This window comes from Notothenia coriiceps, unplaced genomic scaffold (assembly GCF_000735185.1).
Source record: "Notothenia coriiceps isolate Sejong01 unplaced genomic scaffold, NC01 NC01_scaffold00032460, whole genome shotgun sequence".
In the NCBI taxonomy this organism is placed as follows: Eukaryota; Metazoa; Chordata; class Actinopteri; order Perciformes; family Nototheniidae; genus Notothenia; species Notothenia coriiceps.
In genome coordinates this window covers 152,465-178,456 of record NW_011365161.1, presented here as the reverse complement: position 1 = coordinate 178,456, position 25,992 = coordinate 152,465, and the positions used below count along the sequence as shown (strand labels likewise).

The window sequence follows — 25,992 nt, the reverse complement described above, 5'->3', positions numbered from 1 at the left end:
GGGGGGGGGGGGCAGCTGAAGAGTGCCTGGTGTGTTCAGGATGTGCAGTGCACTCACGCAGTAGCTTGGTGACGATGGGGGGCCGTTTGGACTCTGGTTGGTAGATGCCCAGGAAGTAGACTGGGACCCCTGACAGGGCGATGCCAATGCCAATCAGGGAGTTGATGGTATCGCAGTAGAGAGGGACCGCCACCAGGAACACAGTACACATGCAGAAAATCACCGGGTACACTAGAGACAGCTTTAAGGAGAGAAACACAAGACAAGACTGGTTAGTCTTCATTGGCTCTGACATGACAGAGTAACATGGTCATTGGAAGTAAAGACAACATTTAGCCTGAGGGGAGTCATATTCTGGATAAAACGGAATTCTGCATATTAAAGTTATACATTTATAAGAAACAAACTTTGATATTCTACGAAATTAAAGTGGTACAACCCCCCTCCAAAAAGAAATACAAAATGTGAGGTAACATCTTGAATATTCCCTAAAATTATAAAATCATTCATTTAATAGATCAAATATTGAATATTCCAAAAAATGTTCAAATGAAAATTTAGGAGAAAAATAATCTATTTATATTTAAGAGGGGACAAAAATAAAAATCCTCTGAGATAATTAAATGAAACATTTAGAAGAAAAAAATCAACCTTGAATATGATATTAAAATCCTTATTTAGGAGATAATAAAGAAAGGGTCTTGCTTTGAGAGGTCGGGGTCTGTCGGGCTCCTTCCAGCGCAGGTAGATCTGCCCGGCGATGGAAAGCCCCATGAAGAACCAGTAGCTGAAGCTGTAGTAGTTGATGAGCTGGAACACATCCTCCACTGTCAGGTAGATCAGAGACATGATACACTGCACAGAGGACATAGGAGGAAGGGAGACATCAAACAGTGAGTGACAGTCTCAAACACTCCATTGTATTCTCCTCATACATTTAACTCTTAAGACCTCACACTTTTGCCATAAATGATGCAATATGTATAACACAGCCAAACCAGGCGATAACTTAAAAAGCTAAAAGTATCCCTAGTGATTGATGTGGGCTAAATTGAAGTTTCCTGTTCTTCCTCTGCTAGAATCCAATAATAATGGATCTGTTTTCGTACATTGAAGATGAGAGCAGGGATGGGGGTGAACCTCTCTATGTGGATCATGGACAGAGCGTCTGGGAGGTGACCCTCACGAGATCCCACGAAGAACAACCTGCACACAAGAAACAGAAATGAAGACGGATAACACTGAGGGAAGGATATTATTGAATAACCCGTGCAGATTGTGTCTGTGGTGCTCAGAGTACCTGGAGGCAGCTATAATGGAAGCATTGAGTCCTCCGTAGCAGGACAGAGCCACCGCGATGGGGATGGTCCAGCTCATCACACCCAGAGTGTGATCTGCAAATGTCTGCGCACACGCACACACACACACACACACACACACACACACACACACACACACACACACACACACACACACACACACACACACACACACACACACACACACACACAGGTTAAGAAACTGCACTTTCAACTTAAACACATGCAGCAGTTCTCTGTCTCATCTGCATATGAGGCAAGTGAGGGGGAAACATTTTGTGGATTTTCTTTCTGAGTGGTTCTTTGTGTATGATTTCATAACAGGGGAAAAAATGTCTGACGGGTTCTTTCTTAGTTCCTTTATTTATTTATTTTATCTGTGAAACCGGTGGGAAACATTTTGCCCTAATCATTTTGCTAAATTACTCTTTTTTAAATTGATATGATTAAAATACATTTTTAGCTAAAATAAAGAATGATATATATATTTTAATATTACAGTAATGTTACATACCTTGTAGTAAAATGTATCAAGAAATTAAAACTTACCTGGAAGTAAACATGAACGCTTTGAGTCCCATTTAGAATATGGCGTGGGTGTGCACGTTAGCCTTATGTCGCCAAATGAGAACTACAACAAACAATATATATAAGGCTAACATCATTGTTCTCACTGGCTTTCAAGGATGAGATAAAAGCTTAATAATCTTTACATTTTTTCTTTTACATAACTAAAAAAAAGTATCACAGATGAAACAATGATAATGAATAAACTTAGAAATATGATACCGTACGGGCATACACTCTCTTTCAGCTTTTCTTTAGTCATAAACAAAGGAAAGAAATATCAGAAAATGAATGGTACCTATCTTTCTCCCGTGCCTCTCAGGGCTTCCTCACAGCTGCTTAACTCACCACTGCCACTGCATCACTGGCCAGTATAGCACTAGCATCCAGCACAGCATAGTAGGCCACGTTAGTGAGGATGTAGATGATGGTGACGATGGGCATAGAGATGGCGATGGCCAAGGGCAGGTTCCTGAAACACACCACATCGGATTGTTAGCTGGCTCTTTAAGTATTGGGTCCACACCTTCTACAGAAATCGAAGCACCAAAGTTACTTTTCAGGGTTTTTGATCTCCTCAGTGACAAAGTTGAGAGTGTCCCAGCCCGAGTAGGAGAAGAGGGCCGAGTAGAGCGCCAGCGCGATGTGGCCAGGGTCTGTAGACGATCCCTCAAAGGATGATTCAAAGTTGGCTGTGTTACCTAAAAGAGAGACACAATAATTAAAGATACTTTTGATACAAAATGATCATAATTCTGTGCATTGATCCTATAATCCCACCGTTGATAGATCGTGGGATTTTAAACTTCCTGTATAGTCAGTGTGGTGTGTACCGTTTCAGCCATTAACTAAAGGAACCTGCCACATGAGATACGAGAGGGTTCCCTGTGGCTTTAAGAACTGAAAACAATTCTTAAATAATCCACTTCAGACTGGTAAGGTTGTATGAAATGTAAAGCAATTCCTGTGCTTAATTTTGTATTTAAAATGTAAGTAAAAGTTTGCAAGGGCAGGCTGATATGATGGCGTCTTCTCAATAGAGTCATGCATGATGAAATCATATATGAAGATAACATGATACACTGCTATGGTGTCTATATTGATAATAACAGCCGATGGTGGATTTGTTTTTACGTCGCGCTTTACATTACCCAGAATACAATACAATACAGCTCAGGACATAATAATGGGGGATATATATAATAGTGTGTGTACCCATTCGGAAACCAACATTTTGGTTTAAACAACAGGGTTTTAGTACTCGATAGTGGAGTGGAGCACCATAGTGTAATGACAAATATTCCGTTCTTTCTTAATGCATGCATGTAAACATATTTTCTATATTTTTTAATGTATTTAATTTAATTCATGGTTCAAGTTCTAAATTCAAATAAGAATGTACCTCTCATTTACCGAGTATTTTATAAACATGGGAGTAAACAAAACAAGGCTCTACCATGGGGTTATGTTAAAATTGAATATTTAATTATTGACTATCCAGAAGAAAAATAAATGCTATATCTTGTTGTATATTGTTTTATCGTGATATGAAATTGTCTATATGAGTATAGAAGATATTAGTCCAGTGGCAAACCGTCAGGGCCTTCAAGGTATTCAGAGAATACCCTGGAGCACTCAGATACAACAAACAAAACATAGATTTAATTATATAAATAAAATGTATATAAAATGAATAAATGAGAATCGTATCTGTGTTGTTGATCTGTAATATTACAGTGTTACGTTGATTTGTTTGTCCTTCTCGGACCATGCACTACGCATTTCAGTGGTTTTGTGTTAGAAAAGAAAGCAAACAATCAGATCTGTTTCTGGGTCTCTGGGTAGAATATCCTTCAACCAAGGTATTCTATATCCTTGATATCAATCAATCAATCAATGTTTATTTATATAGCCCAATATCACACATGTTACATTTGTCTCAGTGGACTTCACAGTTTGTACAGAATATCAGTATGACAATACGACACCCNGATAGAATGCCCTGGCCGTTGCACTGAATGAGAGCGTACGTTTGGACTGACAGTTTGATTAACCAATCATATATTGATTTGTAGCCAATGGGCGTGTTCTTTCAGAGTTCCCCTCGGTTCCAGGGTACTCTAGATCTAGAAGACCCGCTAGTTCACTGGCTCGAGACAGAGGATCTAGATGAATGCCACGAAGCAATTAATGCCGTTTTATTGTTTTTAACGTTGAAATGACAAGTGCAACAGGCGAAGATGATGTTGTTGCGGAATTGTTGTGAGTACCCTTTTCAAGACGACAATTCAGTGAAAAGACGGACATTATAACGGCCGGGGGAGGGGGGGGTGTGTTTGACTACAGAAGGTCCAGTTGTGATAGACACGGTTCACCACTGTATTAGTCATTAACCCAGCTTTAAATCTGAGCACGTCTTAAAACAAAGAACACTGAAAAGGTACATGTTGTAGAGACATCACTGACCCTGACACAGCTTGGCGATGCCTGTGATGATGATGACGATGAGAGCTGCCACCTTAGCGTAGGTGAAAGTGTCCTGCACGCGCGTGCCCCACTTCACATAGGCAGAGTTAATGAACGTCAGTAGACCTGGGGGAAGACAGAAATACCTCAGAGATGCTCTTTGTATTTACTCCTCCAGGAACACAGACATGAGCAGACAGCACTCACATATACAGGCGGCAGCGATGAGCCTGGACGCTGCGTACGGCGGCTCACACGTCGGGAAGAGCGGCTGCACCAGGTAGTTTGCAAACGTAATGGCTATGACCGCCTGGCTGGTTGGCTCAATGATCAACAGAGAAGTCCATAGACGAATGAATGCAATGAAGCCTCCAAATGACTCCAGGATGTACGCATAAGAAGCCCCTGATTTGGTGATGGTGGTGCCCAGCTCAGCGTAGCAGAGGGCCCCTATCACAGAGAAGATCCCCCCGATGGCCCAGATGACCAGCGACAGCCCGTAGGAGGCGCTGTAGATCAGCACGCCCTTGGGGGAGACGAAGATGCCGGAGCCGATCATGTTCCCCACGATCAGGCTGACTCCGTTGAGCAGCGAGATCTCCTTCTTCAGCTGCATGCTCTCTTTGGGAGCCTCCTCACGATGGGAGGAGCCGTTCATCTTCTGGGATTCTTCCTGGTCGGCCATGGTACCGCCGTCTCAGACCCTCACAGACGTGGACGCTGCAGACTGAAGTCCCTGCCTGGCAACCTCTGGAGCAACCTGTCCAACACACATAGATGGAACAAGTCATTGTTGGTGACGCGGAGAGGAGCTGAATGCCAGAGTGGTGAGTCAGAAGAGTTGCTACAGTAAATGTAATCTCTAGTGTGTGTAACAGGGGGGAAAGAAAGGTCATGAGCAGAGAGGGTTGGGATGAACAGATAACAGAAAGGGCAGCGAGGGTGGAAACATGAACTGCAGAGAAGGAGAAATGTACCAGCCTTAAAGGGATTTAAAGGGAGAGTTAGGATGTTTTAAAGTGGGGTTGTATGAAGTACTTTTCTAAAGTCCATTACCAACAACGGAGGGGGGTCTGTAGCCCCAAGCTGGCGAAGCAGAAAGGAATGTACTTCCACAGACTGGAGCAGCAGCAAAACTTAATTTGACATCCAAATATAAGTCCCGTTAAAAAAAAAAAACACTATTCTGAAATTGGTCATTTGGCAAAATAAGTACTTACATGTTTTGATGCATCTACTTTTGTACTTTTACACAAGCGACATTTGACTTGTATATGTTAACAGAATATTATTACACTGTGGTATAACTTCATTTACTTGGGTAGAAATGTCTCTTCCACAGCTGTAGCTCACATACAAAAACATGACATCAGATAGAACTTCATGCACAACTGGGCATATGGAAAGAAGTTTGGAAGACATCAGCAAATATGATGTCAAATGTTATGTTAAAATAAACAACTTAATCCTCTGCAAAAAAAAAAGCGTTTATTTGTAGATTTGAGGGGTGGGATGGGGAGATGGATTGCCCTTATCTCTTTTTCTGTATTAACCATAGTATCTGTGTGTTGGTGTCATCTTGTGAAGAAATGTTTACAAATGTGGTCACAAATAAAAGATTGAATTGCACAGAGTTTGCTCGATAATGAAGTTATATAAGGGACACATGTTGTGAAAATGGTCTGAAGATGGTGTAACTTCAGAGAATATTCTGGACTAAGTGGCATAAGAGCAGGGTATAATAGCACAAGTGTACAAGCAGGGGTGAAATGTGCACTTTACAGTACAATAACATGACTATAAATATAAGGGACTGAGGGTTCAGTGTTCCCATTAGAGCAGTGCTTGTGTCCATGTGGGGTGCATGCTTCACTTCAATCATTAGGCATCTGTTCCACATGCTGTGACTCACCACCACACACCTGTTTATCTGACAAAAACAGACCAATCGATGACTCAAAGAACCGCACCGCTGTTGACTTAATCTCATTAGTCAATGAGACTGTCCCACACGCAGGTCAACAACATGAACTATACAGACAAATCAAAACACAGATTTATTCAAACTTTGGGGGATACCACTTTAATTTGTTATAAAGGCTTCTGTGCATGTCAATGGTCTGCAAAGGCTAAATTCCCTGTGTTCCCCCCAGAGGGAGTTTCTCTTCCACACACTCCCCCCCCTGCCTGAAATGCCTCCATTGGACTTAATCAATAGATTATTAGCATAACATAATGACATCACTATGTAACACTCACGCTTCTATTGGGTAATGCTCCAACAAATTGTCCGTGATAGGCTAATGGCAATGACATCTCTAAGCGGTTGACCAATCACAACAGACAGAGGGTGAAAAGAGGTGCTGCGGCACAGGCAGTATGAGAAAAATGGGACCCCTTTAAAAAAGGTGTTAGTGGTGTGAGTCTTTTTACGTGTGTGTGAACTTGTGTGCGTCGCCCTGTGAAATGCGTCAACAATGCAGAAGAAGACATCACGTAGGTGTGGTGTGCAGCAGACCTTGTGATGCTTTAGTTAGCAATACATTGATAAAAAAGTATGTACATTCGTCACAGTCATCATTTGATGCAATCATGTGACTTTTTTTGGATTCATTAGAAGATCGGCAAGTTTGTTTCCCTGCTGCTACGTGGAAGACACCAAAGCTCTTTCCATGTCATTGTGATGTCCTGGTTTGAATGTTGGCCCGGACCTTGTGTCACCCACCCTCCATAGGAAGTTAAGTGTAAAGTAGTACATTGTTGGAAGAGGCCTTTTACACAAGGAGGTGCAATATCTTCCCCTCGCATAATTCAGAAAAACTTCACAAGCAGCTTTTCGGCTTTTATCTAGTATGCTGAGATCACTTCAAAGCTAATCGTTTATTTTACATTATGAGCTGAAGAATTACAAGATTAGATTGTCAACAGAAAATGTATCTCTTGCTTATTTAACAGATTCAGTATATAGTAATTTATCAAGCAATTGTGTTGGGTTTGGGTCTGACAAGATATTTAAAGACATCGCCTTGGACTTTGAGGAACTGGGATGGGTATTTGATACTCATTTCAGAAATGTTATAGACAAAATCCAATAATGGATTCACCAAGGAAATAATTGACAATGTAAATAATCTTTAGTTGCAGGCTTGCCGCGTCTCTTACACTGATCATTTTGTTGCTTTTTTTCAGACTTTTTCTGAGTATGTTTTCGTCCCAGAAACCATGACCATTATCACAGTTCAGTTTGAGTGTTACTGAGTAAACAGAGTTAAAAGAGCTACGGCCAGGTCAACATGACAGAGCTCCTGATAATGAAAACCATTGATCTACTTCTTCCCTTTTCTTATTTTTAAATATCTGACTTTAATACAGTTTGTTTCCTAATATGTTGACTTCTAGCCAGGGGCGGACTGGCCATTGGGAATACCGGGAGTTTTTCCGGTGGGCCGGTACCGAAGTGGGCCGGTCGGACAATCCACTAACAGAATCGTACATCAGGTTTCATAGAGCCAAAACATTTCAAGTGCTACTCAACTGGTTTTAGATAAGCCAGTGCTTTGTTAGTATATAAGTGCTTTGTTAGTCATTTTATGTGAGTAGCATTTACCTGAGATTACTCAAATCTATTTCCAAACTGTTTTCAAACACATGTCCTTTAAAGGATAATAAAACTGTCAGTAACATTTTCCAAGTTTGGTCAATTTTACCTGAGATGTTTTTGCAAGAAAGCTTACATTTAGAGGTTGCACTTTAAATGTGTAACCATGTGAACTTCGACAAGGCCAAATAATTTGCATCTTATTACTGTGATCAAAACGTGACCTTATTGTTCAACCTGTACTATGCAGTAGACATGTTTTTAAAGAACTAAATATGCAAGCATAATTTACAGCATACGGATAATGATGCTAAACAAAGGTGGATAAATCACTACAACAATAAAGGGTGGGTTGTGTGGAATGATATCATACATAGCTCTCATGATTACCACTTTTAGCTTTAATCATTTCCATTTTGAGGCTGGGTCAGTAGGGATCAGTCTGATACAATGTTACATTTCTATAATTGACCCATGTTTGCTACAACATAAAAAGCATCGCTATCAATAAGAAAACGCTACAAAGCATCCCAAGCCGGCGTTTCCTTAGTAAAATAAGCCGCGACAAGTAACAGAGAATGACTAACCCCGACTTCCGCTGATGACTTTCAAAATAAAGCCACACTTCACTAATGTGGAATACTCTTTTGTTGTCTTTCTCAAACTGTGTTTCACTTAACACGTCAAGTCAGGCTACTAGCATTGACTAAACCCACATGTGTTTAATATAGACTTTACGAACCAAAAGGCAAATGGAGCGACCAGTTCAAAAGGAAAACGTATTTACGCGTTTGCATACCGTACACTTGTTTTTTCTTTACTTTCGTTCGGTTAACGCTGGTTTATTCTTTGATAAGACCCGCTCCCAAATGATGGCCTACCATGTTACTGTGGCTAACAAATATTCATGTTCCCTCAACAAAATGTCACAGCTGAGGTAAATGATAAAATCTTTGAAATAAAAATAATAAATGGCTTATTTAGATTTTACATTTGAATGGGAACCTCCTAGCTTCCGGTAATGTCCGGGTTAAATGCGGTTACTTTGCCGGGACTCCAAACAGACGGGACTTCATTTTGTCCCGTTGCTTGAAAATGTTCCTAATTCAGGTAGCTATATCTTCAGCGAATAAGTAGATACGGTCCCGTTTAACAGGAATTCTCGTTGTTCAGCGGGAACACTTTCAGGGCATCTTGTCAGTCTTACCTGTGCTGGTTTACCTCCTCCTGCCTATCGGTTTTGACAACCAGCCAACGCAGTGTCCATTAGTGAATGCATCAGTGCCGGTAAACAACTGGCTGCTGCGCTGCTCACTAGAGACGTCATGTGACGCTGCCGCTCATATAGCCTACTGTACACCAGTTTATGACTACAGTATGCATACATTATGTGTTAGGGCCAGTCTATGGTTAGGGCGCTGGTTAGGGCTATTTAGGGAATATTTTCTTATCTGTGATACCACCAAAAGCAGTACAAGATAAAAGAGAGTCATTATTATGGGATACTTATTCCTTGTGTTTGAGAGATAAATTCCCATCACAACTTAATAAGGAAATTAGTTTACTGCACTAGTCAAAAAGAAAACGTTGTCCCCATAAACATCGGGAAATATGTTCGCAAAAAAATAAACTATGCAAGTTCACTGACATTTCAATAAAAGTCATTTTTAAAACAATGAAAAAATGTTGCAAGAAAATGTTGCAAGATTAATGTGCAAGTATTGCAGGAGAAGTACATACAAATACCTACAGTTTGTATGTTTTCTGTACAAACTGTAAAGCCCAGAGAATTAGAAACATTGACGTTGTACAAATGCATTCAAATGTTTTACTTTGATTGCATTAAATACAAATATACTATTTTTTGTTATTGGCTGATTCACCATTTACATCATGTTCTATCTATCATATAATTATAATCAGTCCCGTGATTTCCACTGAGCCACTGTGGGTGTGTGAAGAACAGAAGTGTAATTAGAGCGGTCGTGTTAGGGGCATGGGGCAGAGGCAGAGGGGTGAGCAGTATGTGCCAAGTTAGTGAAGTGTCAGGGATGGTGACACACACACACACACACACACACACACACACACACACACACACACACACACACACACACACACACACACACACACACACACACACACACACACACACACAGTCTCACATACACACATACAGTCTCACACACACAGGGTCTCACACACCTGTCATAGAGCGTGTGTTTACCCTATGGTTTACTGACTATCAGTTGTTGTGTGTGTGTGTGTGTGTGTGTGTGTGTGTGTGTGTGTGTGTGTGTGTGTGTGTGTGTGTGTGTGTGTGTGTGTGTTATGTTTGGGCTCGGAGGAGAAACCCTCCTGCGGGGGAGGTGTGTGGAACTTTGCTTCCTGTTTTGCTGGTACGTCCACTAGTGTAGTTGTTTTTTTTTTAAACCCCAGGAGGAGAGAGGTGATGATGGTGATGGTGGGGGGGGAGGGGGTTTCTTTAGGCCAAGTGTCGTCATTACACAGTTTGTGTTTTCCTATTCTTTATCGGACTTTGTCGCTCTGTGCCTAAGATGAAGATTCTGGATTCATATTTTTGGTTTCTTTACACTCATGGAGTTGTGATTCAATAAGTGTACTTTACAACTACAACATTTAGAGCGATAATATATCAATATCCTGATATGAGACTACATATCGTCTTCAATTTAAACCTACAATATCCTTGCATTATCAATATTGGGGTATTTGATCAATAATAGTGTGAAGTTTACCGTCTCCATATTGCCCAGCCATATTTAGAGCTGCAGAATGATCACATGAAAGTGACGGCTAAATGTTTGTCTTTAAGTTACAATGCCCCTACAGTAAAAACGTTAAAAACACGACTGTTGCCGTCAGTAAGCCACCATGTGTGGATGACACACAGGAGGACTCAGTCATGACATTTTTCCATTTGAAGTAATCATATCAGACAGCATCCACCGTGTTGTGCCGTGCGTAGAAAGCTCCATGCAAACAGCAATAGCTCCTATACACACAGTTTACTGGAGCTCTGGTTTATAACATATCAAAACATCATGAGGTTATCCAACTGTGAGCCTGGAATTCACTCTCTACGGAAACGGTTAAGACTTTAATCTTGAAGTATTTTCTCAGTAAACTTGCATGGTGCTGCGCAGTCAGATGCAACATTAAAGAGATAGAAACCAGATGAGACATTAGAGCTGAATCCGTGTGCATGTTTGTGACATGAAGCACTCGTTCAGAAGTTAGAGAACGTGTTATAAACCACAGCCCGAATAAAGTGTCACCATAACTCATGTGCCATGCCTGCCCGCCCACAGAGTTCAGCTCAGGTAGAGAGAAGACAGAAGAGCAGAGAGAAGCGTAGACAGGTAATCACTCGATCTAACGTCACTGAAAAGCAGCCTCTGTTGCAACCAAAGCCTTTACTTCACCTGATTATGACACAATTTGCTCCTCCTTTTCTGCTAGAAAGTATTCATACATTTACTTAAACCTTCACATATTAGAAAAACAAATGACTACTATGTGAGAAAGTTGTGTTTCTGTACAACATGTGTTAATCTTTACAAATAACAAAAATGAAGGTGCTGTATTTTAAAAGGGATGCCCACCAAAAAAGTAGATACGAATCTAAGGCAGCGAGGCCAGCCATGCGGCCCTGCTCTCTGTTAGTGGAGCAAAGGGGGTTGATTTATACCTCTGTGTGATTCAGTGTTTTACACTAGTAGTCATAACCATGGCAACGTGCAAGACTTGGTGAAATGCTTTCAAAAGTGACCAATCAGATCTGCTTTTGCAGCTCATGTGAGGCTGGAGTGTGTGAGTCATTAAGATTTTTGGAAGTTGCATGCAAACTTTGCACAGGAATACCCACAACCCCTTTCATGCAGCTCTTCACATATTTTCCCACCACAGAGGCATAAATCCACCATAAGACGTGTCCCTACCCAATCAGCTTTACTCTTTTCCCCTGCGACCCCGCTAAGGCCCGCCTCCTGCAAGAGTTCAACAGCAAACTGACAGATCAGAGGCACACAGCAGCCCAGATACAGCACATCCCAAAACATTAGACTACAACACATGCACCACACAGGTTTGACTCGTATTCTGGGAGACTTATTTAATCATGCTATCAAAGTCTGTGCTATGTTTAAAGGCTTTTGACTGACAGGCCTGAGAGCCAATAATCATGCAGGTTGTTGAGACAGTAGCCAGTAAAGGAGATAGGTTTATTCATTTTTTTCAGTTTCGAGGTAAGAACAATACATATGATCAAACCCAGTTCAGGAAGTTATGGCTGATGAATACATCTCGTTTCATTTTGGTTTTATTGACAGGGAATCAAACCAGCGAGGAAGAAGTAAAGAGGCTGGACTGACTCCTGCTGTATGTTGCATCAAATGTTTTGTCCTTTTTATGATTTTGACAATTTGTATTCTTCTCAAAAGTAGCATTCTCCTTCCTTGAACTGCTTCATAATAATGTTATTATAATAATTTAACCTATCAATGTTAAAATGCCTCTCATGCTGTCTTACTCTTATTTTGAAAGCAACTTATTGGTGGTTATTTTCATTTGAAAGAAAATGAAAATCAGTTGTTGCATCCAAGGGGAAAATTGAATTGTAATACCACCACATGCAGCACAAATATTGTAGTTTTAATTACTTTAAAGGACACTTTTTTAGTAAGTAATTATTCAAAAGTAGTGTAACAACATATATGATGATTAAATAAACTATAAGAGGTTATTAAACTACTTCATTTGTCATTTTAGTGTCCAAATAAGGTCTTTATTCTAAAAGGTGGCTCGCACTAGAGCCCAGGTATAGGAATCATGCCTTTTCCATAACAAGTGAGAGCGCCTCCTTTAGATCAACTTATCAGCTCAGAGAAGTTGTAGATGTAAAGATGAAGAGGAGAAAAGATGACGAGGCGTGGATAAGAAGTACTCACGTAGTTGTCTCTGGCAGACCAGGTGGGGTAGAGCTGCATGTGGAGTTGTCTCTCTTTCCGGGCCAACTCGTAGTATTTGGCCTGTTCCTCCCGGGTCAGTGCGTGCCACTGCAAACACACACAACAAGCAGAAATCAAGAGAGACACTATTAGTATATCCATTTCATAATAACACATTAGATATTTACATATGCCACTCCTGTTTCAAATAGTCAATCAAATAGTATTTATACATATATACCAATAATATATCTACATATACTTTCTATAAAAATAGTATGCAAAGGTGCAGCAGTCATTGAAGGGTTCAAACCTTTATGATTCGCCTCACATTTTATGTGAGCAATGGGGACATGCAGTGATCGTACCAGTGTGTGTGTCTCTACCTCTGCCCAGCTCCCGGCAAATTGAGCAAAACATAACATAGCATGTAATGCTACATAGGCCACGCCCACTTTCATCAATCATTATGACACTTTAGCTCTAAGTTTCCATAGAGCATGCGATGTTGGGCGTTAAAATACATTTAGTCTATATATCTCTGTCTGTACACACAAACTGGAATATTGACAATAAAGTTGTCTAGATCTATTTCCAACAATACAAAAGGTTTCACAGTTGAGTACCATACACCATGATCCGCAGCTGGACTGTACCCATAGCATAACACGCTTCAATCTCTTATCATTCTTGTGGATCCCAGGACCACCACTGTTGTTATGATTTAGCAGCACCAGTGTGTGAGGGGAGCGCAGATCACGTTACCACAGTCCTCTCATGTTCCTCATGTGTACAAATTACACACTGACCTGGAAACAGGATTAGTCTACCTTCAGTTACGTGTGTGTGTGTGTGTGTGTGTGTGTGTGTGTGTGTGTGTGTGTGTGTGTGTGTGTGTGTGTGTGTGTGTGTGTGTGTGTGTGTGTGTGTGTGTGTGTGTGTGTGTGTGTGTGTGTGTGTGTGTGTGTGTGTGTGTGTGTGTGTGTGTGTGTGTGTGTGTGTGTGTGTGTGTGTGTGTGTGTGTGTGTGTGTGTGTGAGAAACTCTCACCCTTCGTCCCAGGATCTGGTTGATGGCGGCGCTCTCCTTTAATGTGCACTCTGCGATGACCTTCGCCCTCATCTCCTTCATGTACAGCATGAAGGCGTTCAGGGGTTTCTTGATGACCGGCTTCTTGGGCTCCTTCTCCCGCTTGGCTTCCACCTGCGGCTTCCTGAGGACGGAGGAGGAAGAGAGTGTGGACGTTATATATAGCTACAGCCAGAAGACAAGATGTTACATTTTAGGTAGGGAGGATTAGAGAGGCTGCTATGTGGATGTTGTTATCATTGGATAGAACCATGCTGTTTCCCTTTTTCTAATCTATGTGCTAAGCTAAGCTAAGTGTCTCCCGGCTGTAGCTTCATATATCTAATGCGTTCTCCTCTTTAAACTTTCGGCATAAAGCGACATATTTTACAACATAACAAACTATTCTTAGGGTGACATGCATGTCCTCTACAGTTGAAATTATGAGATTTCCTCATTTTTGTACACAATAATTCCTATTAAATGTACTGTATATCCAATTACTGAAATAGCTCAGTACCCTCCCCTGACTAGTCAAAATGTCTACTTGAGTTCATTAGCATGAAATAAAGTGAGTCAACTTTGCAATATACTAAATATTGCAACACAAAAGCAGCCATTTCTGCCTCAAATGATATACAAATCCTGCTGGGAAAAAAAACTGAAGGATAATTAAACAAGGAAATGGTGAAGAGTTATGGAGAATGGAGGCAATACTTACATGTACATGCTCCTGTCATAATGATCGTGCTCCTGTTTGCCTGAAGGGGGCACTATGGCTGGGTGGGGGATCCCTGTGGGATGCATGCCTGATGGGCCAAGCATCAGAGAGTGAGGGAACCTGGTGGAGTTGAACAAACGAGACAGACAGAGAGCAACAAAAAAAAAGTTCAGGGAAATGCTTTGAGTCAGGGTCAGTGAGGAGGACGATGAGCGTTAAAGCAAGAGCGACTATTTTGGTAAGCAAAGAGCTTTAAAGCATGGAAAAGTCAATCGATTAAGAACCACATTGTACTCAAGATTCCTGCCTGTGTGAACAAAGGCTCTTAAAGCAGCAAACACAAATATTGGTTGATGGTATCTATGTTGAGCAAGGCACTTAGAATGTTTGATTTGGTTTTTTCTTATATCTTCAGTAAAGCTGTAACCATCTGTCACCACTAGAGGGCGTCATCGCATTACAGAGAGTGAACATATTGCTTCACACCTAGAGGCTGCCTTGTGTTGGAAGTACACTGACTGAATACAGACTTCACATCTTACATTTGCAATTAATAGTGTAACCATGCGCCATATGATCCAAATGACTTTAAGCATTATAGAACACCATTTTAGGAATTTTGTTCGAACCAAAGTCAAATAAGTATAACTGACGATAAAGCAGCAGCTGCTGGAGTGAGGATCTTATTTTCATATATGAACATTTTCATAGCGTTTGTTTGAAACCTGCTCAGAGTAATGTTCCTAGGTGGGGTTTACTGCACCTTACAGGTACTAGTAAACACAATTAACATCAGTCAGCAAAAAAGAAGATTTGAAGATTAAGGATCCATATCATATGACTTGATTTGACTTTAATGACTTGATTTGACTTTTGAGTCCCTCTGATTTATTTAATAAAAAGTATACACTCCAGGTGGAAATGCCCACCTGCGTTTCACAATGCAGGTTTGAAACAAACTATATGAGAGGCTGTTTGAACGTCAGTGTCTGTGTGATGAGGCTGTGTGTATGAGACAACAGACGAACTTGCAAAGCGCGCTGTGGCAAGAAAGCATTGGTCTGCTGCAAGCGCCGACTTACACTGTGACTGAGAGTAGAGTCACAGCTTGAGCAAAGAAAAAAAAAAACCTGGCTGAACAATATAAAGACTCTGTAGCTCTCTAAATCTCACAGCTGGATACAGAGGATCACACTTTTATATGAATTGTTTCTATGGGTCTCCTTGAAAAACTAACACTCTTGCTGCATGGGACAGCATAACAGGATGTCACACGTTAGTTTTAATGGTAAGTGTCGTGGATCAGGAACACAAAAAAAAACAGATGTTAGTGATGGCAAGGACAAAGAAACTAATATCCTGATGGTACTCAAGAGAGTGTGTTTCTGCAGCAGCGTCTAGCGTGGCCCGGCTCAGATTGCCTCGACTCGGCTTGTCTCCTAACTTCTGGCGTAACACTGAACTCGTCCTGTTTACAGCACACTGACTCCAATCGGACTTTATAACAGCAGCTGACCAATGAGAGCTGACATAGAAGCTGAACAGGGGAAACTCCTGTTCAGGCATTTTGAAATGTGCTGTAAAAAGGAGTAGGTGATGCAGAGCGTAGCTTGTTGTTTTAGCTTTTTTTTACTTTCTTGGCTGCATCTGGCTTGGTCCGCCCAGCAGGCTACGATACCTGGAGTAGGAGGAGGCGCTGGAGAGGTTGGAGGAGTAGGGCTGCCTGAAGCCGCAGGGGGGGAGGGAGGGATAGACGGGCTGACTCTGCCTGCCACAGCACAGCAGAGGGGGAGACACGGCAACAGTGGGGCCTTTTAATTAGGTGCCTTTTAATAACAATTGTAATGTACATATCATTATTTGACTGTAGTATATTTCTATAGATTTCTGTAGCTTAGTGAGATTGTGTATTGTAGAGTATTCAATGTATTATTTTATTTGTATATCTATCTATCTGCTTTACAGGTGGAAAAGTGATAATCCTTCTGAGGATGTTTAGCCCTTAAGGTCAATTGATTTCCACTACAGCTGCAATTATGAGATTTCCAACTTTTACACAATGTATCAGTTCCCATAAAATTCCTAATATATGCAACAACTGAAACTGTGTCATTCCGACCCAATCTATTGAAGAATGAAGGTAGATTAGCATTAAAATAGTAACAGTAAGTGTAACTGTGAAATACATCAAACACCACATTTGAATTCATCATTGTGTTTGATCAACAAAACAGTCATCACTTTTATCAACAATTTATCAACCCGTTTTGGTTTTTAAAACATTTAAAATCTCTTATCATTCGTGTGGATCCCAGTACCACCAGTCACTGTTGTTATGATTTAGCAAAGGTTTTGTTCTTAGTTCTGATATGTATTCTTAGTCACAGTAATAATATTTAATAACTCATTTTCTCTACATGTTCCTCTTATTTGTTGTCCTGTGACTCATGATGTTGATTATTTACAGCTTCCATAACTAGTTTGTCTTGTTTTTTAGTTTTCCACCTCTCCTGTTCAAGTGTTTTAATATCTGATTCAAATATGTGTATATATATTTTAATATATTTATAATTTGCCTTGCCGTTTTTGTAAAATGCAAACAAACAAATAACTAATTACAATTTGAAAGATCACTGTTCAATAAAGTGAAATCTCATGGTTCAATGCTTCCTTGCATCCATAGAAGTCTCTTTTTGAGAATATTCTGTGAAGCACGTCGGTGATTCCCCCCCGGAGAGTGTGTATCAGCACTGTTGACAGCTGTGTGTCAATACTTGGCTTACCGGGAACAGAAACACACACACTCACACACCACGGGAGGTCGAGGGTGGGGGTGGGATCATGTAAGCAAGGAGCCTTTGATATGTAGAAAAAAAACCACACTTCTACCTCCTGAGAGCCAATACCACCATCCCCCCCTTCAACTGACTCATCCCAGCAAATGCAAACACACGCACTCCAATCCACATTCAAACTATTGTTACGATCGTCATTATCACCACACACACTTCCTCCTTTTCTCCACTGCATCCCTCCTCTGGCTCCAGGAGGACGCAGCGCTGCATGGACAGTGAAGCCCAGCAGCAGAGGCCTTCGGCGGGGAAGAGACTCAGAGATCCCTGGGCTCGGCTCCTGGAGGAATAACACTGTAATCCTGTTTTAACTGAGGTCCCACTACAACACGGGTCAGATTAAGGCAAACTAAACAACACATCTGATTTTTATCTCACGAGGAAGCTGCCCACACCATGTCTTATAATCCTTATATGTGTCAATCAATCCAAATCAGCGTGGTTTCATTTTGTTTACATTTAAAAACACCAGTGCTCTCACACACCATCGAACAGGTCACAAATCATAATCTTTGTGAAAAACAGCCGCTCTTGAGTGTGACGCCACTCTCAAACAGAAAAAGAGCTCCTGTGTGACAGGCATGGCTGGACAGAGGTATTCTGGGAATGAGATGAAAAACTAGGCGACCTGCTCCATTGTGAAGCGCTTTGTGTAATTTCTTTGTTACATTTGGACTACAATTGACAAAGTAATTACATCCCAACAGACTGATAAGTCAAAGGTCATGAGTTTAAAAATGTCACTGAATGACGACAAAGACCAATAGCTGTCATGCTCGTAGTAACTGTTTGATCTGACACAGAAGACCCCAAAAAGACCGCCTTCCTGCTCTTCGTGTTTTTCATCATGTAAAACCAATAAGTGGGAAATAAACTAAAGCCATTCAATTTTTCTTAGTTTCTGGCCATTACTAGCCATAGTAGAGAAAAGAGTTTAGTGGGTGGGCAGGGTTTTAAACGTGTCTCCAGTCAGTAGCTCTCTTTTTGTATTTGTCACACAACTAGTTCTGTCACTTTTCGTGTGAACCACAGAGTGCAACACTATGAATGCCATCCAGAGAAGATTATCTGACATTCTGGGCTGTTATCCCAGTATTTGAACAAAATCAAGTCTTCCCCCTTCTCTATGGTGACCAGCCCTTTTGCAGACGTCCGACATCACCTTAACAAACTAGCTTTTTTCCCCCCAGCACAACTGGATATTCACAGGAAAGAAGAGGCTGTGCTACACTCTCACTCTGCTTTCATTAATAGAAGTTAAAGAGGCTTCATAACACTCCCTTCAGCTCTCACTGTATTTAATAATGCAACATGTTTGTGAGACTCATGTTCTACAAGGCTGCATCCTCACAAAACAGCACAACACATCTGAAATAATTGCTGCGCTCCGCCTGGGCTGTAGCAACCAATCAGTGAACAGGCTCAGGAGACATGTGGAGGTGGTCATGGAGGAACAGGAGGAGAGACAAGGCTAATAGTAAAAAGCAACAGAAAACAACAGTTTGACATTTACTGCTTATTCTCTATGCCGGCCCCTCCTCCTCCTTCAACAAAGAAGCCCACTACAAGGGGCCAAAACAAGCAGATAATCTGGGTTAAAGGAGATTAGCTATTAATAATATTTGTGGAAATCCATAGTGAAGTGTCTGACAAAGATAAAACGCCTTTCAATCACAGACTTGAGAAACGTCTTGGGACACACAGCACGTCCTACAGAGACATAAACACACTTGGTATGTGTACAAACGCACAAAGTTTTTAAGCTTCCCTTCCAAATCTCCATGACATTTGATGTAAGCCTTTAACTGTTCCCGCAGGGGATTTTGTCCAGGCACAGATACTGTAGGTTGTAATAAATGGATTTGTGTTGATCCATAAATCAATGGACGTCTGACATTATGAGTTCACAATCAACCAGCATGACATCGCAAGCTCACGATCCACGCAGAATAGATGTCAACTCTTAATGGAATGACTTAATATGGAGCAGATGTCCCAATCTGCTGCTACTGCTTTATTATTACTATAAAGGAACTAACGGAAACATCAAGACAGGCTGGGATCCAAACAACATGTAGTGGATCAAAGCCAAAAACATGCACATTTTCATTTGCAATTATGTGGTTTTTGCTAGTTAAAGTAAGGCTGGAATCTTCCCAAACCCACTACATCTGGACGAATACTACAAGTTACACATTTAGATATGAAGAATTCTCTATTTTAGGCAGGGGACAATATGAAAATGTAATGTGAAACTCATTACTCAAAAATCTTAAGAACTACTTAAAATGGCACTGAGCAATACTGAAACAACGTAACATTACATTTAATCACTTCAATCATGCTACAAAATGTTTTTTAAACAACCTAAAATGAATCATAAATCACAAGTTCATCATGCACACATTACATTAGAATTCAAAGTAAGACTTAATTTTTCACTTCTATACTTTATAGCAAGTAAGATAACTTCTTTGATTCACTCAGGTGAGGATATTTACGATTATCTTGAAGTATGAAATTCAACCCTATTGTGATCGTTTTTTTATTTTTCGAACTTCTTCTGGGAACTTTCAATAATTCCAGGTCAAATGTGCTTTCAGAAGAAGTAAAAACATGCTTGTGACGACATGGATTAGCTCTTTTGATGCCTGTAATGCTATTCGTTTGTTACTCAAGACTATTTGAAGTTGAAGTTTTTTCTGAATGTTTCTGTTGTCCACATTCCTTTACCAGATGCCACAAAAGTTGAAGTGAGATTCCCAAACACATGTGATCAAAGGAAGTGGCGTCCATGAAAAAAGAGCCTTGGGTTAGCCCATTTTGACATCATGTGAGACAGTGATGTATGACCTGTGTGTGTGTGTGTGTGTGTGTGTGTGTGTGTGTGTGTGTGTGTGTGTGTGTGTGTGTGTGTGTATATATGCAACAATGGGGAGATGACGACGATTAATAAGGTGATAGGACGGTAAAGGCGATTTGTGAAGATTATCAGAAGACCTTCTTTAGATGTTTGAGGGTTAGTTGTTAAATCAGATGTGAATTAATGGTGAAAATTCAGTTACAAGCTACTTAACAGCAGAAGTATATGTGTAGGCCTGGGGAAAAAGGATATTTTCATTATTGATGAAGAATTTTGTTCCCGTTTTCTTTCAATAAGATATAAAAAAGAAAAAAAACGACATACTTAAATTCAAACTTTACTCCAAAATGTAAAGATATTAAGGTTACTGTCACAGAAGAAAACCAGGAAAATGAAAAATGAGCCTTTTAAAGAACACGAAAAAAGGATAAATCAATTATCAAATGTATTATATATTTTTTTAAGACTAGATTACTCAATTTTAAATATTTGTAGCTCTCATTTTTCATTATGTTAGAGAAAACATGGCGATTCCTTTAAAGTTAGGGAAGAGTTATACAGTAACAAGGTCATCACAGTACTGTACAGATATACCTGTGTGTGCGTGCGTGTGTGTGTGTGTGTGTGTGTGTGTGTGTGTGTGTGTGTGTGTGTGTGTGACTCACCAGCCCATGGAGGGACTGATCTGTCCAACGCCGCCTGGAGGGAGGGAGTAATACCCCGAGAGGTCCTGGGACTGGTGCCTGTGAATGCCTGAAGGAAAGACACAAAAACACACACACATATATATTAACATCCATGTAATCACTCTTTCCTGTGTTGTTTGTTTCCATCAGTTAAGACATCACACAAACACACACACACACACACACACACACACACACACACACACACACACACACACACACACACACACACACACACACACACACACACACACACACACACACACACACACACACACACACACACAGTAAATGATGCCGCATCTCTGGTTTTTGTTTTTTAAAACACAAACATGTCAGGTCATGTCGGCGGCCCTCAGGCTGGCCCCGGGTTTGATGGGCTATTAGTGCTATTAGTAGTCTGGGAACCTGGTATTAAACACAAAGATGCTCTTAAAACAGATCATAGACCTCTGTTCCCATCCTTTGTGAACCTGTGAGTGTGTTAATACAGTCTATGGTTAAACCCTATTTGCATTGAAAGTAGTGCGTATTTACAGGGTTTTTTAAACACTCGAAAACCCGTAAAAAACATAGGAGATGGACTCCTTTCCCATAGTGGTCGAGGGTCTCTTTTTATGGTGAGTTATGTTTGACGTCTGGAAAAGAGGGATAGTGCAGAGAACTACAGTTACTTATTTTCTGAAAATGATCCGGTATCCTTTTCAAACTCTCAAAACAACCATGATGATTGTATAGAAACACTTAGAAAATATAATTTTGATGAGGAGTTTGAATAAAAAATGTTTTATATATTGTCCATTAAATGTTTGGATTACTTAAAGCTAATTTGCTTTCAGTCCTGGAAAAACTAGGAAAATGTGCGTTTTCACCCGTGTGCCGATGCAGATAGGACTTAGAGCCGATAAATATCCACGATTACTGCAGAGTCATTTGTCCCGGTACTGAGAGCAGATTGTAACCGTTCCCAACGAAGACAAAAGCCAGATGTTACTGTGTTTTCCTCCATTGGTAAAGGGGATTTAGTGTGTCATGATGCTGTGTGTGAGTGTGTGCATGGGACCCTCCACGGGGCGCTGATGTCGCCAGTTGGTTTTCACTGGTTTACTCTACACAAGCGAAGTCCCCACATAAAAACACACACAGAGATACAGATAGACACACACACACAAACAAACCATCTCGTATTCTTCAATTCTACTTTTAGCCATATTGTTTTCCATCAAAAAGACACACAGACTGCTTGACTCTGTGCCCTCATGAGTAAATATCCAGTCTCTCTCTGTCTCTGTCTTTGTGCCCTTCAAAGGAAGTCATTTGTCAACAGGCAGCACCTAGCACTTAGCGCGGCCAGGCTGCTAACCTGTGTTTGCAGCACAGGAATGCTGTAGATGACTGTAATTTGGCCGTGGCTCCGGGCCTGTTTCAGGACCCCGAGTCACTATAAATCTGGACGACAGGAATGTGACTGAGTCAGTCGACCTATCTCCGATCCTCCCTCCCCTCCCCTCCCTCCCTCTGACCCACCACGCCCTGCCTCCCTTCTCTCCTCTCCCATTCTCTTCTCTTCCTTCCATTCTTCCTTTCCCCTCTGCATCTAGACAAAGACAAGTTAATTGAGTGTCCAGTCAACAAAATATGTTTGTGCTTAGTCATTTATCTATCTAACCTTTATTGCATGTATTTAGTGTTTTAATAATATGGCTATAAATCAGCTTTAAGCCAAACTCACTGAAGGCATGTTCACCAGACAAGCATAACTACTGTAGCTAAGGGCTTTCACCTATAAGCATAGCATTTTCATTACTCTATAGATACAGTAAGTGATGAATCCATTCAAAAAGAAATACAGGAGAACTCAAAGAGTTTGAAGAGATTGCTGGCAACTTCCCATCACTGTTCCATCAGTATCATGTGAGACACATACAGTACATAAGGTTCAACATATAGAGGTCTTTATCAGGGTAAATTCCACTTATTACCAACAATAACAACAAACTGACGAAAGTTTTAGCCCAAAAAATAAGTGCAAGATTTTGTGTCTATAGAGCTGTGAAGAGCCATATATTTTCCCGGGACATCATTATATCATAAAACCTTTAAAGTATACGCTAAATTCAACACCCTTATTTGTGGCGGGGTATTTTTAAATGAAATAGAGGTGTGGTCCTGCCTCAGTGTTTAAACAGCAGTGCAGTATCTTTGCCTCTGCTTTTAAACTAGACTTTAGCACATGCTGTAAGCCATTTTCTTGTTTTGCCTGAGGGCTAATATCAGGCTGAATGTGCCCTTAGGGTTAGAAAATATGTTTCTGTCTGTGTTAATATTGAACAAGATAAAATAACTCAACAGATTGCCCCATTAAGCCATATATTATAGATATTACCCGTAAGGAATACTGATGAATGTATTCATAGTACAGTATTGTACATTTTAGTTTTACATTCTGTCCACGGTTTTCTATTTAACATGTACAAGGTTTATTTTTTTATTGCATTTTACTTGCACTATTTGATGTATTTTTCTTTCAATGTCTTAATTGTATTGCATGTTGCACTGTTGGAGTACGCTATAGCTGTTATGCATATGAAAATAAAGCCTTTGAACGCCATTAGTAACAATGACAACTTGTTTTGATACAGAGGGTGTTTCTCAATGTCTAGGAAGGCTCCTCCAGAGCCACTATTTCAAGGATGCTACGTCATCGAGTCCCGCCGAAGGACTGTTCCAATGTCCAGGCTCCTTGGAATTCTACCAAGCGTCCGTCGTAGCGAGACATTTCGAGGCTTCACATGTGTATCCTCCGTGGTCTTAAAATCCCCACAATGGTTTGCGCACGGACTAATTTCCCCAAATCTGTGGCGGAAAATTTAAGGCGGGGCCTCTCATATGACGCACACCTGCACACTTGCTTGCCTGTTCCACTCTTCGTTTTCCGAATGCCAGGAAGGATTCTTGCCTAGCTTCTGAATGAAGTGACACGGAAGACATGTCCTACCAAGGAAGCGTCCTCGACATTGAGAAACACCCTGAGATGGAGAACTTTACATCCTTTTTCGAAATCCGCCATGTTCCTTGTAATGACTGTACGATCAAGATCAAAACAAACGCATGTTAATTTAACTGTTAATCGGTCACACTTGCATTTGAAGGAAACGTTGTGCTGGTTTCGGTAAGTCACGTTTGTATGCAGCCGTGTTTGCTGTTGGGAAACCTGCAGGGGAAAACGAGCAGCAGTAATGGGGTAGTTTTCTTTGGAATGCCCCTTTTAAAGCAGCCATCTAATGACAGCTAACGCAACTATCTCACGCTCTCCATGTCAGAGTCTCGGGAAACATCTTAAAAGGGAAACCATTTGAGTCAAACCGGCTCTGCGTGAGCTCGGTATCAGAACGTGTACATGTTAAATAAGAGTCGAAGAGCTGAAAATAGCATTCCTGCACTGATAATGTGCTGTGGTGGTTACAACCACTGAGAGTGAAAGTGCTGCAGCATCTGAGCATTAAAATGACTTGACATGCAGCCTGTGTGGTGTACATAAAAGAGCCCAAGACCAGAAGAAACTTTGTAGTGTTTGGTTACAGTAAGAGCGGTAATGAGTGCTACATTAGTAAAGGAACTTTTGTTAAGAGCAAACAATCAAAAGACCCAGTAAAAGCTAAACTTGTTTTTGTACAGTGCAAAACAACAGATTATGAAAAGCCATGTCTATTATGACTCTTAGTATGTGCCTTATAATTCATCATATTTCATTTACAATACAGTCTCCCTTTTTCTTCATGCTGATTTAAATAGAGTGACTCACTCTCCCAATCAGTCATCTGAAGAGAAAACATAAAGGTGTTTTTTTTACTTTCGTCAAAAAATTACTTAATGAGAAAGTTACTTTCAGGAAGTATGGTCTTAATCAATAGTCTAGCAGCAAGTCCTCAAAAAAGGCTTTAGTTTTCGAGATACCCCTACCCGAGGTAGGACAAATGACAACAATGATTGTTCTTATCTTTAGGGTCTCCCATTAATGAAATTGATTGTTGTCAAATTTTATTTTGGGGGAGCAAAATGTTTTTTTGGTTGTTCTTTAGAACTACCCCAATCCCTGAAAAAGAGCCAAATTAGACCAGGCCGAATATGGGAAAGGTGACAAAAAAGCCCATAACTTGAGAATGATGACTCTTTTCCTCTTCAGATTTGCTGAGGTATGAACCAGGTGGCTGTCCTACATCACCAAAAGGCACTGGCACTTTGCACTTTCTCCACACTTTGCATCTTTGCAATACAAGTGAGTAATGTGTCTCACTTCTGTAGGTGCTGAAGGTTTTGTAAATAGCACTGGTTGAATGGCCCCATCTCTGACAATCCACCCCTTGCCAATAGGACTCCATAACAAGGGTTTGGGTTCGGGCTCCTCTGTTGGCGGCAGATTTTCTGAGGCGGCATCTGTTGTTGATGCAATTATGAACCTCAGTTCCTCCAAGTTTGTGCACATCAGTCCAATTTCCTTTTTTCCATATAGCAGAAGCGCAATTTCTCTTGCGACTGGCAAAGACTCTTCCAAGCTGGCAGAGAGTCCAAAATGGGCCAGATCTTTGAGCTCGCTGAGATGGGTCTTGAGTTTTGGTGAATGCTGTTGTCTTTCCTATTCTGTACAAACTACTTGTTGAGCCACAGCCAGTGAGTGCACGACATGCTGGTAGACAGTTAGACATGTCTTTTCCAATGTTCACACATATGGTGTTGATGGGGACATATCTCTCTCTCATTCCATGGCCTGCATGCAAGTACACTAGAGATGAACCAAACATGTGCATAATATATGAGCAGTACTTCCACATCTGTGTCATCTGACCTCACAATGATGCGGGAATATGACTCTGCAAGATGTA

At 40.8% G+C, this 25,992-nt stretch overlaps 2 protein-coding genes across 2 annotated transcripts in view; both read right to left on the bottom strand.

Annotated features, from left to right (window-relative positions):
* Positions 1-26: 26 nt before the first annotated feature.
* Positions 27-9,205, bottom strand: slc7a6 (solute carrier family 7 member 6; the record flags this gene model as incomplete). Its single annotated transcript, XM_010789036.1, has 9 exons — positions 9,158-9,205; positions 4,560-5,112; positions 4,353-4,478; positions 2,443-2,587; positions 2,235-2,358; positions 1,301-1,404; positions 1,110-1,206; positions 706-855; positions 27-241 (listed from the first exon to the last, which is right to left on the bottom strand). Coding segments are annotated over exons 2-9 (1,439 nt in total), but the record flags the coding sequence as incomplete, so codon positions are not given.
* tcf7 (transcription factor 7) overlaps positions 5,050-25,992 on the bottom strand; it is a 66,743-nt gene continuing 45,800 nt past the window's right edge. The window contains exons 5-11 of the mRNA XM_010789035.1: positions 21,089-21,176; positions 16,342-16,476; positions 14,709-14,828; positions 13,970-14,132; positions 12,921-13,028; positions 11,913-11,960; positions 5,050-5,112 (exon numbers count right to left, since the gene is read on the bottom strand). Of these exons, the coding sequence (XP_010787337.1) occupies positions 5,050-5,112; positions 11,913-11,960; positions 12,921-13,028; positions 13,970-14,132; positions 14,709-14,828; positions 16,342-16,476; positions 21,089-21,176 (725 nt within the window). The remainder of the gene's footprint in view (positions 5,113-11,912; positions 11,961-12,920; positions 13,029-13,969; positions 14,133-14,708; positions 14,829-16,341; positions 16,477-21,088; positions 21,177-25,992) is intronic.